Below are 15,275 nucleotides of genomic sequence, written 5' to 3'. Positions count from 1 at the left end.
ACTTCCTGCGTTTCGTGTTGCAGACCTTACATTCCCTGTTGCCGCCATTGCAGGAGACGGGATGTCGCCAAGCATCTTATGAAGGATCTGATTCTTTCAAATTAAAATTATGATTAAAGTGCAGCATAGTTTAAGAATGTGAGCCCATTTGAGACAAGTGGACAAGCGAAGAGGATGTGCAGGAGAAGCATATATTTTGCGCAGGTATCTTAATTTACAAGCTGCTTGGCATCTGGCACAGAGAGCCTCTACATCTTCGGCCGAAAACTCAAGACACACCTCTTTAGACTATGCCATGACTAAAACACTAACAAACTGTAGCACTAACAAATTGTAGCACTTAAATTTTACTTACATTGGCACATATCTATAACATGTTTTGAAACTGCTTATTTGACGAAAATTGCATTTTGTTGTTACTTGTTCTTCTGAGTTTGTATCTCTACCGTTGAAATGCACGTATTGTAAGTCGCTTTGGATAAAAGCGTCAGCTAAATGACATGTAATAAAGTTGATGCTTTAAAATTCACAGTAATCCTCATATGAAAGAGGAGAAAGAAATCAAAAGAACGAGACTATACTCTATCAAACCAAAGCGTTGGACTGCTATTAAAACTGGAACACACGCTCAGGGATGTGATGGGGCTGTGCAGAGGAAGTAGAGCAAAAAGAAGAAATTATCTGAATAGGGCTTTAGTGCATGTCTATTTAGGTTTGGTGAAGTTGAGAATCAGATAATAATTAAACTTCTCTCTCTGACTCGTGTCAAAGGGAAACATCACTGCTGGTTAGAAGGTCATATTAAATATTTTGAGGAAAGTAGGAGATTTAGTACACATCACAGAGGAACAAGGCCTCTGAGGCCTCTGACTTCTTGTTCCCCTGTAGAATGAAAGTGATAAAAATATGTAAAAATATACAAATATTTTAGCTCCACACCTGAAGACACCGTTGATTAAGGGTAAGGTTTCATTAGGTCAGTTACTTGTTTTTTTGGGGATTATCATCCGTATCCACTTGACCATGCCCGGTCCACTCTGTTGAAAAATGTTTGCTTAGGTCCCTCAACCCAAATGATACAATACCCATTCAAGTTGTGTCTCAGTGTGTATTAATGCAAAAGAGAAGCTTGGTGTAACTCCTCCTACATACATGGTATGGCTTAACTTGGAGATGTCCCCTTCTGATGTGTGCATGTTGCTATCGACGGCCCTCCCCTTTGCACTGTCAGTGGTGAAGAAATGCTTATAGGTCCCTACGCAGTAGAACACCTTTCAAATTAATAGGTATGAGCTCTGAGAAACACAATGAGTGACACAATGGACTGGATAATTACCACGGCAGTATTCTTGTCAGGTAAGAGATGGTTTTTATTCTCTTTATAAAAACACACACCAGCAAGGGCTAAAAGATTAATTTATATTTCATGATTTATTCTTCAGTATTTGAATATCATTTTGTGACAAGCTCAGTTTATTCTGACCCAATGAGGCTCTAACTGTAATATTAAAACGTTTTTATTTGTTTAAATATATATTTTCAACATCCAAACCCTGGCTTCATTTGAGGCAATTACAATTCAATTAAAATGACATGTATTGTACAAAACCCCCCCCAAAAAACAACAATTTAAACTGAGTCTGACATCTTACAACTGAGCTATGATCATTTAACCTCATAACATTGTAGCAGTATGTAGTAGAGTCCATTAGATCAGAATTATGGCTTTATTTATCAAAAGGATTACACATGCAGAGTCACAAATTTGATGATTATTGGATAAAAGGAGTGCAATTTGAGTTGTTTTATTTTTGAAGAATTCCGAGACAAATATAATTTTGCTCCTTGGTTTCATGGGGGGATGTCTACAATAACAAGATGTTTTATTGTATCGGAAGTCACCGACCAGATGTGTCTTTAGGCGCTTCATAATGCTCTAATGAGGAACTAGGACATAGCGTGATATGTTTCCATCATTTCTGACCATATTTAGAGAACTTTGTATTAAGGCGAAAAAAACAAAAAAAAGGAAGACTGGAATTGTGCAAGAGATGCACAAGGCACGTGTAAGAACGGACCTAAATGTTGCCACAGAGAGAAGAAGATAAAACACAAATGTCTGTGAATTTAAATCCGGTGTTTTTTCTTCATTGTGCAGGGTTAAACGCTTTACTTTGTTTTAACATCGATCCTGTGGCTTGGAAGACCCTGACTCAACCTGCTGCAGGTTTTGGATACCAGGTGGTGCAGAGGCCATCAGAGTAAGTCCAAGCAGATGTTGTTCTGGAACATTGGACTCTAAACCAGCCAAATGGCAGCTGGTAGTATTTCTGCCACACGATCGGCTCACACTAGTCGCTCATTTTCACGTGGACAGAGTTGTGTGATTCATGTATCTCTTTTGCTTTTTCACATGTCCGTCTGCTTTTATATCCTCAGTTTGCTGGTCAGTGCTCCTCTTGCACAGTTTTCACCAACAGGAAGAGGACAGATTTATAAGTGTTCCACCGAAACATGCACGCAACTATCGGTTCCTGGTGAGTAGCTTCCCATTACATAAAGCTTCACCAACTACCAGATCACATTGGGACGTGTTTTACTAGTAAGAGCTGAAGGTTTGTAGTCTTTGTAGAACTGTTGTGGCGCTAACACAAAGGGTCCAGAATGACTGATGGACTTTTTCTACGCAGTGGCTGAGTTTGCAGTGAACATGTCTCTGGGTTTGACGATGGCAAATGATCCCTCCACACAAAGAACTTTGGTGAGCTGATAGACTGCAAATGTTAATTATTCATTCTTTTGAACTTTTCTTGCACTGAAAAAACTCCCTCAATGCATTACATTTCATGAATGTACACAGCAAAATATTGTTCATTGATCAGGACGTTTTCTTATGCTACTTTCAGGCATGTGGTCCAACCATCCCAAAGGACTGCAAAAGTATCACCATGTACAGTGGAACCTGCTGGCAGATAGACGCTTCTGATCGAGTTACAGGTCCTGTACCTTCTTCTAATGGCGGTAAATATGGAAAAATAACACACATTACCTATATCATTTTACACAATCAAAACAACGTGCTTGTGACTGATTGCATTGGGTTATTTCGAGGTCTTTTTTGGTTGATGTGCACTGACACAATCAGATATTAAGATATAATCAGCATGCTGTCAAACCATAACTAAGTAAATGAACATTGGCTGTATAAATATTATTTATACTTTCAGGTCACCACTATTACCAACTGACGAACACATTAAACATCCATCTGATGTAGTAACGTCTTTTCTCCCTTAGATGTGTGCAGACAGAAAAACAGTGATAAATGGTTGTGAAATCTGTTCATTGTCTTTACACTAAAATATTTGTGAATGAAAATAAATCAGGATCAATGGTTTGGAAGAAATAGTTAACCAAATAATCAATATAATATAATATTGTCATATAATCTGACAGCAAAACAGCATAATAAAGAGAAAGAAATGGTTAAATATAGAATATATTTAACTTTTTCTTTTTACTGAAACCATCCTAAAAAAAGTTTGTCATCAAATTTGCTTTGCAAAAATAAAGGGGAAGTTAAGTGTTGTTTTTTTTTCTGCCGTCCTGGGCTGAACCGTCAGTCGTTTTTTTTGTAGTTCTTCAGTATTTATTGTTCATTTATTGCAAGGACCAGAATCTTCACACTGCATTTACAAGATGTTGCCTTAAGGAAAAAATGTTTTTTAACCATCTCTCTGACAGAGTGCGGGTCAGCAGACATTGTATTTCTGTTGGACGGCTCCGGCAGCGTAAATGATCAGGATTTTGAAAGAATGAAGACTTTTGTAAAGAATCTGGTCCGCTCACTCCTGCAAGCAGACATAAAGGTATATTTATGTTTTCATTTGCAGTGTGCAGAGCACAGGCTCTGAGCTTATTCAGGGATGAATAAAAGATTGTTGATGGTTTTTACAAAAACAAAGAGTTCAAATCCCTAATTTTAGAATTGACTGTTAAATTAACTCAAGGCTGAATGTCTTTCTTGTTTTTGCAGTTTGCCATTGTCCAATTCTCCGATTCTCCCCAAACCCATTTTTTCTTCAGTGATAATCTGATCTCTGGAACTGTATCATGGGAAAGTAAAGTCGATGGGATTAGACAACTCAGGGGATACACTTACACAGCTAAAGCCATCAAATCTGTGGTGTAAGTGTCTTTATCATTTATCACTTTTATCTGAGAGGAAGTGGTTAAGAATTTGTAAGTTCAGGTAAATAAAATCAATGGAAATATTTTATTATAATTTTATTGCTAATCAGAGCAGGCGTGTGGTGAAGGTTGTATCCAATTTGACCGATGATGAATACCGTGTTTTCGCGACTATAAGGCGCACTTATAATCCGGAGCGCCATATATATGGATCAATTGGTTGATCCATACTGGTTAACGAGGATCCATTGGAGGGAAAGTCTGATGCCAGCAGCCGCGGTAATCTCAGCTCCAACAGCGTATATTAACGCTGCTGAAGTTAAAAAGCTGGTAGTTGGATCTCGGGATCGAGCTGACGGTTCGCCGCGAGGCGCCACCGTCTGTTCCAGCGCTGCCTCTCGGCGCAAGATGCACGAAAGCATTTGCCAAGAATGTTTTCATTAATCAAGAACGAAAGTTGGAGGTTCGGAGATATTAGTAATATCCACATTAACGTTACCATGGGAGTGAAGATTTTTCACAACGCTTAATAAAGTTGGATTTAGCACAGCCCGATCTAGTGGATGCATAACGCAACCCCAGTCAAACGTTTTACTGCAGTATCTTCTATTCTATGCGCCTTATAATCCGATGCGCCCTAGATAGGTAAATAGTTCTAAAATAGGCTATTTATTGAAGGTGCGCCTTATAATTCAGTGCGCCTTATAGTCGCCAAAATACGATAACTCTCAGCGGTTTTGCAGGCATTTGGCTTTGTGTATTAGAGTAGAGCCCTCGACCTAATTTGAGCTTCCCTTTGCTGAAATTTCATGTGAGATACTTGTCATTTTGTATCTGCAAATTCAGGCGACAAGATTAATGGGGACTTACTTGCTCATAAAAACTGCCAAACTTGTTTAGCTGTCAAAACATCTGCAGTGTAACTTTAAAATTAACCCATTCATTTCCCCAGAGGAACAAAATAAGTCCAAATTTTGGGTACAGTGCTTATTGTAAATGTAATTTTTTTTAAAATAAATCTAGTAAAAGAAAAGAAAAAAATGTTGTACAGGCAACTAAACTATGCCCCTGATCATGTTTATTGATTCATAGTAGTTGATTTTTTACATTGCAAAAGGGTGTTTAGCAGGGGTGTCAAACTCATTTCAGGTTCGGGCCGGATACTGCCGACTTCGACCGATCGCGGGCCACTGACGATGTGCGAACGGCTGATGGGGGGCGCTTGCGGTTCGACCGACGGTTCGCTGACGGCGGGACGGACGCACTGCACTGGACGGGCGCGAGTTCAACATATGTAACCTAGACAAATAACATCGACAGTTCAATATGATTAAATCTATGGTTTAAATACACGGATTCTGCCACATGCTGGTGGAGATCCGAACGTGTTTACGCTGCGTCTCCTTAAACTGTCTCCAAAACAATCTGTGAACAATAAATATCAGAGCCAAGAGCAGCGAGTGTAGTCACCTACTGCTGCTAACACATCCCGTCAGACTAGGATTATTTATTCATATCCGTTAATTAACATTTCTCCTCTTGTTACCCTGGTAACCGCTGTCATTACAGACGGTTGCGTCGATTCTTACTGTGAAAATCTACGTACTTCCGGTTTAGCGGCTACGCTTCGTGTTTTCATTTTATGGGAAAATCCACAAAATGAACGGTGTAAAAAGTTGTCAGCTGGTCTCGGCATAGTTGAACGTTGACACAAGTGGTATGTAATACAGACTGTGAGGCGCACTTTTGCGGGACCGAGAATGCGCAATGACACGCAGAGAGTGCATTGTGGGATTTGTAGTATTATGGTGATGCGTGTGATATACCGGCGGACCAGCTCCAATAGTAAAGAGGTTTGATCATGCAGGCCAAAGATAATTCATTCACGGGCAGGATGTGGCCCACGGGCCTTGAGTTTGACACATGTGGTGTATAGAAATGGCCTCTTTCTTTTTTACAGCAATAACGTTTTCACACCAACAAAAGGTTCCAGGCCAAATGTGAACAAAGTGTTGATAGTCATCACCGATGGAGCATCTAGCGACCCCGATGATTTGCCAAGTGCAACAAGTTTAGCTGACAACAAAAAGATTGTTCGATTTGCTATTGGAGTAAGTTCGCGTATTTTAAAACAGTGAATTTAAGCGGCTAATGAACTTTGGTGCACATCCTCAGACTCTTGTTTTCAACATTCTTAGGTGGGGGGGGCATTCAACAGTGTTCAGGCAAAAAAGGAACTGGAAACCATTGCATCTACCAAAGGAAACATATTTCAAGTGGAGAGTTTCAATGCTCTTGAACAAATAAGACAGACTCTGCAGGCCAAACTCTTCTCTATTGAAGGTATAGTTGTATATATAATTATTGTAATTCATTGAAAAATCCGAACCTTTCCCCCTGATCATAGTTAGATTCATTAATGCATTATATATATATATATTTATGTTGCTGTTACAGGATCACAAACAAGCGGAGAATCACTGAAATTGGAAATGGCTCAAGAGGGATTCAGTGCAGCCTATGTGCCTGAGGTAAAAAAACACACACCAGAAATGCCATGAACCTCACCCAGTTCAGACTGTGTTTAACAGACTCTTTTTTCAGGTTCATTTACTTTCATTGCTTCTTCTATGTCTTTCATCTTAAAGGGAATTCAGATGGCTATTGTTGGTGCTAATGAGTGGAAGGGAGGCTTCCTCCAATACTCAATGTCAACAGGCCTCAAGACAAGCTCCTATGAGGCTGATATAGAGACTGACAGTTATCTGGGTAAGAATCTAAATACCAAACAAACACCATTTGCATGCACTGCTTATGCTCTCTCTTCTTTCCTCTTTGCAATTACTTGTTAAGTTATTTATTATAACATAGAAACTATTCTGTGGTTTTTTAAATGAGCAAAAAAAGGCAGTCAGAAATTAAGCATGTTTACACAAGTGTGTTATAGACAAAGAAGACTCTTTGTAAAGTAAACTAAATGTCTAATTTAAATAAATGTACGAGAATCATTCTTTCTAAAAAATTAGCAATGAGTACATATGTTAATTACCTATATCTACCAAAAAGATTGACAGTTGGCCCACAGCGGGTCAGACTAACTGAGGCTTTTTGATTCCAGGTTACTCCATGGCAGTTGCTAAAACGAGGTCTGGCACGTTAACAATTGTCGGTGCTCCAAGATATCAACACAGAGGAGCTGTGATGGTAGTTCACCAAAACGTCCTCAGAAAAACGATTGATCCCTTTCGCTGGCAGGTGGGACCTTAGAATAAAGAGGGGGTGAAAGTCCTGGAAGACAACGTGAAACATATGTTTTATTAACATGTTTCCTTTGTTCCTTTCACAGTTTCAGAGTGGTGAATATTTCGGGGCTGTTGTTTGTGCGATGGACCTGGATCTTGACAGCTTCACTGACTTAATCCTCATATCTGCCCCAATGTTCATGGACTCTGATGGAGAGGGAAGGGTTTACGTTTGCAGCTTGACTGGCTTGGTAAACTAGTATTATTTATTTTATCTGGAGCATTAAGATCCATAGTTTTTACTAACAACCATGCAAACATTGACTCTCGTCTGTATATCTTCACCAGGATGTGGAGTGTCGCTTAGACTCTCCATCAGTACTGAGTGGGGACGTCTCTGACAAAGGAAGGTTCGGGTCTTCTCTCGCTGTACTGCCTGATCTCAACACCGACGGTCTCAGTGAATTGGCAGTTGGAGCGCCTTTGGAGAACAACGGTCAAGGCAGCATCTACATATTCCACGGAGAAGGAGGAGTAGGAGGAATCAGTTCTTCTTACTCACAGGTGAGTGAAGTCCAGCATGCATAGTTCCATGTTTGTCACGGCAGTCAAGCATTTTTTACCTGAATAATACAACTATTCCCGTTTACACAGAGAATTGCAGCATCTGAAGTCCAGTCACCATTGTGGTTCTTTGGCCTGTCCATCAGTCAGTCGTCTTTTGACCACAGTGGTGACGGGCTGCCTGACTTAGCGATCGGTTCAAAGGGCGCAGTTGTCTTACTGAGGTGAATCCATCCAAAATGCTTCTGTCTACATACTGCATCATACTTTACCTCTTCAACGTGTGCAGACCAGTCATTCAGCCTCTTTGAGCAGCTAAGAACCGGTTTGGTTGTCTGTGGCGTTAGCCTCCTGATCACAAAGCCAATGATTATCCTCACGTGTTTTCACGCTCTGTCCATTTCCAGATCAAAGCCAATAGTTATGGTGGAAGCTACATTGTCGTTCAGCCCAAATCCAATCCCAACTCAAAACTCAGACTGCTCAAAACCTTTGGAGAGCACAGCAGAAGTCTGTTTTACCATGACCAGGCACTCCAAAGTAGACAAAGGTACCCGATGCTCCACTGTCATTTAAATACTTTAAAGAGTGATCTTTTGATCACAAACCAATCTGTTCCAGTTACAGCAAAGATTAGCTACAATCTAACACTGGACGCCACTCGCAAAGTCCCAAACAACCGGGCCTACTTTAGCGAGAAACAACGAGAGACAAAAGGGACAGTTGATATTGACTTAATTCGTCCTGTATGCAACACGGTGAAGTTCTTTGTTCAGGTGAGTTGTTGGACAGGCACAACTTTAAAAACCACAGTTTCTGTTGTGTTGACAAATCAAATGTTTGATGCAAATGTTGCGTTAATTTTTCCAACCTTCATTATTTCGAAAAAAGCATATTACAATAGCGCCCTACCTTCTTCTTGCAGGCTTGTCCAGAGGATGCTCTAAACGCACTTTACAATGAACTCATGTTCAGCTTTGAAGGTTTACCTAACCCCCCAAATCCGAGTGCTAGTCTCGCCCTGCAGGCGCAGAAAAAAACTCTACATCCTGTAAGTACACTCTAGATTAAAGTTTTGGCAGAATAATTCTTAATGAAGTTCAAAACAATAGTTTTACTTGTGTCAGTTCTCAAACAATTAACTACTTGCAATCTAGCTACCAAATGGACAGTTGTCTTAGAAACGGAGAGCACTGCATTAGCCTTCTAAATTTTTATTTAATTTTATTTGTAAGAGTAACCAGTCAGACAAGCTGTCTACTCTTTCTGAACCAACATGCTTTACTTCAAACTCTTTTTCACAGTTGGGGTTCGAGATCAATTGCGGCGAAGATGATAACTGTGTTGATGACCTAAAAGTGGATTTCAACTTCACCAAGTGAGCTGAAAATATGAAGCGCAAAGAAAGCTAAGTTCCTTGGTTTTCTTCTAACTCCTCTTTCCTGACTTCTAACAATCTGTCAGATCCTTAGAGGTGAAAGTGGGCATTGATGAACTGTTGGATGTCACCGTCTCAGTGGAGAACAGAGGGGAAAACTCCTACAACAGCCGTGTCATTCTCTCATATCCAACCGGACTCTCTTTCAGGAAGTTTACAACCCTGCAGGTAAAACAGCAGCAGCAGTTCCGGTTTTAGTTGTTCTTTGGTCAGCGGCTTTCTCCCTTTAAACTTATGTGTTTTTAATTAAGGGGAGAATTGAGTGCAGCTCCTTGGACAGTGAAGATGGTGTAACGAGAGGGAAGACGGACTGCACTGTCGACAAGCCTATTTTAAAGAGTGACTCTAAGGTTTGATCTCTGGACAGAATCATCTCTACTCACTACTGCAGAGACACAAGAGGCCGTCTGATTCTTTCCCTTTGTGTCATTTAGGCTTTCTTCATCATCTCCTATGGGATTGAGACTAGTAGCCAACTTGCCAGTAGCATTTCTTTCTCTGCAAATGTTTCCAGGTACTGCTCACCTACCTGCATGATAAGCAACACGCAAGTGTGTAATAGTACACATTCATTTACATTCGTACAAATCATTTTCACTTTCCTTTAGTGGGAATCTGGAGCACTCCAGTTCAAGCGAACTCTACAGAAACAAAGACATTGATGTGAAGTACAGCATTTTTGCTACTTTTGAAAGGTTTGTGTTGTTTTATGTGAATACTATTAATACAAAATGATATACATGTATAGTGCTTCTACAGCACAAAACTATAATATAACGTTTAACCTGGTATATTATCAACTAATATTCCAGCCAATTATTTTTTAACCATTTAGCTCCCTCAGATACAGCAATTTTTCATTCGGCAAGAACAATGTTCAAAAACCAGTCCAACAATCCATTGTGGTAAACTATCTTACATGATTCTATCACTAATTAATACAAACTTGACTTCACTTCAATGCTTGTTTACATCATTTGATACCTTCTCAATCCTCTCCTTCTCGTAGGTTACAAATGACATCAGAGCAGTGAATTTCACGGTGGTGATTCGGGTGCCTGTGAAGCTCGGTGATAAAAACATCTGGACGGATTCCAGCAGCTTGCAGGTTGCATGTGGGAATTTGTTGTTCCTGAACCGCTAAAATATCCACTGACAGTTGTTTTATATTACTACAGTCTCATGGACCGATATGATTACACAAGTTAGTTCCACGACAAAACAACACTAATTTACTGTATTTCAGATTCCAGACTGTCAAAGATGCTTTGATGAACAACCTAAAGTCACGGATTTTATTGCTAAGATACAGAAAAACAAGTTAATGGTAGGTATCCCTCTGACATACACGGGCCCATTTAAGAGCTTCAACATACACTCATAGACCTGGTGTTACATCAATATAACCAGTATTCTATCTTTGAAAACACCAACAGGACTGCTCTGTAGCCACGTGCTCGGTTTTTAAGTGCAGTAAGATCATGGGAAGACTGGAGAGTAAAACCTACCAAATCTCTGCCAACCTCAGTTCTGAATGGATTCAGCAGGTAGAGGATGTGTTGTATGATATCACACAAACTTTCCAAGCATTTCTATACTGGATATAGACGTTTTTTCGATTTCAACTGTTTCGTACAATGTGTCAGTAAAATATTCACAGAAATAATGAATTACATTTTACATTTTTGTCAAAAGAGATAAAATTAATATGATTATCCTACTTTCTCCCCTCAAAAAGATTGGACTTCAATCTGCCAAATTCCTCTTGATCAGCACGGCCAGTCTGGAGTACGACAGAAAGCAGTACATCTTTTTATCAGCAGGGTCTTACAACAACCCCCCTGTTCGCAAGGTAGGTGACTACACAATCCTTTTGACCTCTTTGCGTTTCAACAGAGCTGGAATGTGATGCACGTTTCTTTATTCCACCCTTCAGATTGAGGTGGAGGTAGAAGTGTATGCCGAACCAGACTTCACCAAAGAGATTGTTGGAGGATCACTGGGAGGGTTAGCTCTCCTGGCTTTACTCACCGCTGGCCTGTACAAGGTGAGACACTGACAAACACTGCTTCTGTTTGGTTAGCAGCTTTTTAAAGGCAATGAAGACCCATACCATGAGATGAGTTTAATTTAGGTGGGCCAAGGTACTGATGCTGTGAATGCTGGCTCACTAGAATGGCTGATTGGGTGTAACACACTTAATAGAACTGAATTCTCTGCAATGATGTATTTTTTCACTTATTCATTATGCATGTTTTAATATAAATATTTTCTTTTGTTCCTCAGGCGGGTTTCTTCAAGAGTAAATACAAGGACATGATTAAAGATTATGCGGCGGATCCGGGGGACGATGGAGACGCACTTACACCAGATTAAAATATTTAAATGGTCCAGATGTTTGTCAGACAGCAGCTTTTTATACATCAAATACATTTAAATAAATGTTATAGTCTGATGATTACAGTTGACCGCAAAAGCAGATAAAAGTTTAACATCTACAGCGCTGCCTGCGTCAATTCTGATTGCTTCATCGCTATCATTAATCTGTGTTCTAGCATTTTTATAATATTTTTCCAGTTTTAGTAATCTACTGGAGTAGAAAACTCCCTTACTTTGTCATTCACTATTTCCAATAACAAAGGATGACAACCAAGACTTTGGAACGGTGACAAGGGGTAAGAAAAGGATATCTTGGTTAGGAAGTAGAACCCAGTAATTACTGTACAGTCTAAGCTCTTCTGCTCCCTACAAATTATTATTCAAATTAAAGTCAGTGAGGGGAAAATTAGTTCATATTATGGATGATAAAAGGTGGCGAACTGCGGTCCTATTGACACTCGTTGAGTTAATTGGCAATCTAGGGACAAATGTCCCTAAATTAGTGCATTGAAATAAGAAGAGTGAGGACAGAAAGTAGAGTACTTAATATGAATATATTAGTGCACTAAGTTCTTCTAAATAGAGTATACATAGGGATTTTGGCAGAAGGCTCTATGAAATTTTGGTACGTTTTTAGAATTCAAATTGTTGATACTAATAACACATTGTAGGTTAAAATGAGACCTTTCTGCTTTCAGTTGCAAGCTATGCATGTTTGTTATATTTCTGGTCTCAAATTTAAAATTGTGAAATATTGATTCATTCAGAATTCAAGAAGACGCTGAGTTAATGCTTCATCATCAATTATATATGTGGTTAACATTTGTTTTTTAATTTTTCTTTACTATAATACATGGAAGTATGTCTTATATAAAGAATATTTTAGACCAAATTGTTGGACATGACTCGTGTATTTTATTGCTGTCTTCCACTCATCCCCTTCTTTGATCCCGACCAATCATACGGACGATGGGATAGTCACCGGAGTAGCCTCTCTTCCTCATGTCCTCGGCTGCTTCTGTGGCGTTGTTGTAGACGCAGGGGCTGCTCCCCCAGTGATTCCTCATCTTGACCGGGTGCAGAGTTTGGAAGCATATTGGATTCTCTTTAAGGCGTTTCTTTATGTCTTTGACTTCAGTGGGGTGATCTTGCGCGAAAGCCACAACTTTCCCTTTGTATGTGATCTTTCTGGCCCAAGCTTTTTTAAGTATTTGGTCTTTAATAAAAAGGTGATTTATTTTCTAGCACTGAATATTTATGCATTGATATAATGTATCTGAATGTTTTTCAACATTAAAATAGTGCAAAAAATTCAACCTAAAAAAAAATCACTGTTAAAATATTCAGCCGCAATAGAAATCATGGTTACAATATTCAGCCCAAAAAATTCAGCCGCAAAAACACCAACATCCGGGACACTAAGGTAGAGCAATCGATTCTAGATTCAAAATCAGAAGCGTGCGTCAAGCTAAAGGAGCGAGCACCCAATACACCTTCGGCTTCGGATTGTAGCCATGTCCAATAATAATGGGGCTTTAACTTTTATTTTGGCGAACTCTTGCACATTGTAGCGTCTTTTTCCTATTTGTAGTGGAGATGAATGGTACCCGGTGGGGTCTTCTGCTGTTGTAGCCCATCCGCCTCAAGGTTTTGTGTGTTTTGGCTTCACAAATGCTTTGCTGCATACCTCGGTTGTAACAAGTGGTTATTTCAGTCAAAGTTGCTCTTCTATCGGCTTGAATCAGTTGCCCCATTCTCCTCTGACTTCTAGCATCAACAAGGCATTTTCGCCCACAGGACTGCCGCATACTGGATGTTTTTCCCTTTTTACACAATTCTTTGTAAACCCTACAAATGGTTGTGCATGAAAATCCCAGTAACTGAGCAGACTGTGAAATACTCAGACCGGCACCAACAACCATGCCACGCTCACAATTGCTTAAATCACCTTTCTTTCCCATTCTGACATTCAGTTTGGAGTTCAGGAGATTGTCTTGACCAGGACCACACCCCTAAATGCATTGACGCAACTGCCATGTGATTGGTTCATTAGATAATTGCATTAATGATAAATGGAACAGGTGTTCCTAATAATCCTTTAGGTGAGTGTATTTCATTTATTTATACAGCACAAATGGGTTCAGACCAACACAGGAACAGTCTCTTAAAAATAATCGGAATTTCAAACTGCAACTTACGACAGATCAATGTTGACTTGTGATCAACTTGTGCTGTTTGTACTGTGAGGTCACATTGCTTTTGTTGTCTCTTTTGAATTGTCTTGTTGTTTTTGATGACCAGAGTCCACGATCTATAAACTCCATTAGAGGACAACAATTTGGATGAAACTGGGACTCAAATTCTGCAGTAACATTCCAACACTGGATACCAAATGGTGGTTTGGCATTTGAATGCACCACACACAAGTATACAAGGTAAGTGACAGTAGTCATTATCTGTTTGGTTATTTACTTGTGCACAGATTCTGATCAGATGAGATACCAAGAGTGCTAACTCTATTCGTTTTATTACTATTATGAAGTCTGAAGGATAACTTTGCTAAAGTTGATTGTAAGTGGCAGCCAGTCATTTTATACTTAAGAGATTAACAGCAGACTAAATTATTTATTTACCCATCAGGATAGAAAGGGTCTGTAGAGACGTTTATAACGGCCGACTTGATCTCTTCTACTCCATCTTTACCTTGAGGGAGATGGCCTTCTCAACCTGACAACGAAACTCCTCTATGTTGCACTGGTGCTTTTTTCCCCACGTACTACTAGGGAAACCAAGCAAGTTGATTGATAACTAGTTCCAGGTGGAAGCAATAGTTATTTGTCATGCCTAAAAGGAACTCTATATAGTCCCTGTAGCTCACACAAAAATCATGCAATACAGTAAAATGGCACAACACACTAATTACTGCAAACCAAAAGATATCAGAATCAAAAGAATCGTTCCATTCCTAATAGGCTGACTGTTGCGACCCTAAGGGTTGTGTCATGTGTTTGTTTTGGGGCGTGTTTCTTTTTCTCTCAGGTAGTGGCGCGCCCCCCCCATGTTTCGGCTGTATAAGTGAGTGGCCCCAGGTGTGCCTGATTAACACTCAGTGCTTGGAGGATAAGAAGGCTTGGTCTTTCCTTCACAGGGGTGGTTTTTGCTTTGGCCCTGGCTACCACCCTGCAGACGAACCTGCTTCAACCAGTGGGTTGCCCACCGACTTGTATTTTTTGGAGAGTTCCGAACAGTGTCTTGATTGTTTTTTGCATTTGTTAACCTCCTCAGTGGAAGGGAGGTAATAAATTCCCTTTTCAATTTGCGCCTGAACCTGTCGTTCTGTTCTTTTTTCCCTGGTTGCACTTTAAATATTGTTGCTCCTCCTCTCCGGAGGAACGCAACACTGACATAGGCTCAGGGATGGGATGGGGCTGTCCAGAGGAAGTCAAGCAAAAAGAAGAAAT

The 15,275-nt window shown here is 39.9% G+C and overlaps 1 protein-coding gene across 1 annotated transcript; it reads left to right on the top strand.

The window, feature by feature from the left end:
* Positions 1-1,304: 1,304 nt before the first annotated feature.
* LOC119212586 (integrin alpha-M-like) lies at positions 1,305-12,569 on the top strand. Its single transcript, XM_037463159.2, has 30 exons — positions 1,305-1,356; positions 2,159-2,261; positions 2,440-2,537; positions 2,691-2,761; positions 2,907-3,021; positions 3,745-3,869; positions 4,037-4,188; positions 6,152-6,302; positions 6,390-6,534; positions 6,649-6,722; positions 6,840-6,960; positions 7,310-7,446; positions 7,538-7,684; positions 7,782-7,997; positions 8,088-8,221; positions 8,405-8,547; positions 8,619-8,773; positions 8,923-9,048; positions 9,302-9,375; positions 9,462-9,603; positions 9,687-9,785; positions 9,870-9,949; positions 10,044-10,130; positions 10,271-10,340; positions 10,445-10,543; positions 10,682-10,762; positions 10,872-10,982; positions 11,174-11,287; positions 11,372-11,482; positions 11,722-12,569. The coding sequence occupies exons 1-30, from the start codon at positions 1,308-1,310 to the stop codon at positions 11,809-11,811; spliced, it is 3,420 nt and encodes a 1,139-aa protein (XP_037319056.2). The 5' UTR covers positions 1,305-1,307; the 3' UTR covers positions 11,812-12,569.
* Positions 12,570-15,275: the final 2,706 nt, after the last annotated feature.

The sequence above is a fragment of the Pungitius pungitius genome, chromosome 21 (assembly GCF_949316345.1).
Source record: "Pungitius pungitius chromosome 21, fPunPun2.1, whole genome shotgun sequence".
Lineage (NCBI taxonomy): Eukaryota > Metazoa > Chordata > Actinopteri > Perciformes > Gasterosteidae > Pungitius > Pungitius pungitius.
Note: the sequence above shows the minus strand (reverse complement) of the source record. Positions and strands in the feature narration are given on the sequence as shown.

What these genes read in the sequence shown, in the direction of transcription:
- LOC119212586 (XM_037463159.2), top strand. Translation starts at nt 1,308, where the DNA reads ATGAGTGACACAATGGACTGGATAATTACCACGGCAGTATTCTTGTCA. An exon ending in AAAGCCATCAAATCTGTGGT is followed by an intron (nt 4,189 to 6,151) that starts GTAAGTGTCTTT and finishes TCTTTTTTACAG; the next exon opens with CAATAACGTTTTCACACCAA. An exon ending in CGGTGAAGTTCTTTGTTCAG is followed by an intron (nt 8,774 to 8,922) that starts GTGAGTTGTTGG and finishes TTCTTCTTGCAG; the next exon opens with GCTTGTCCAGAGGATGCTCT.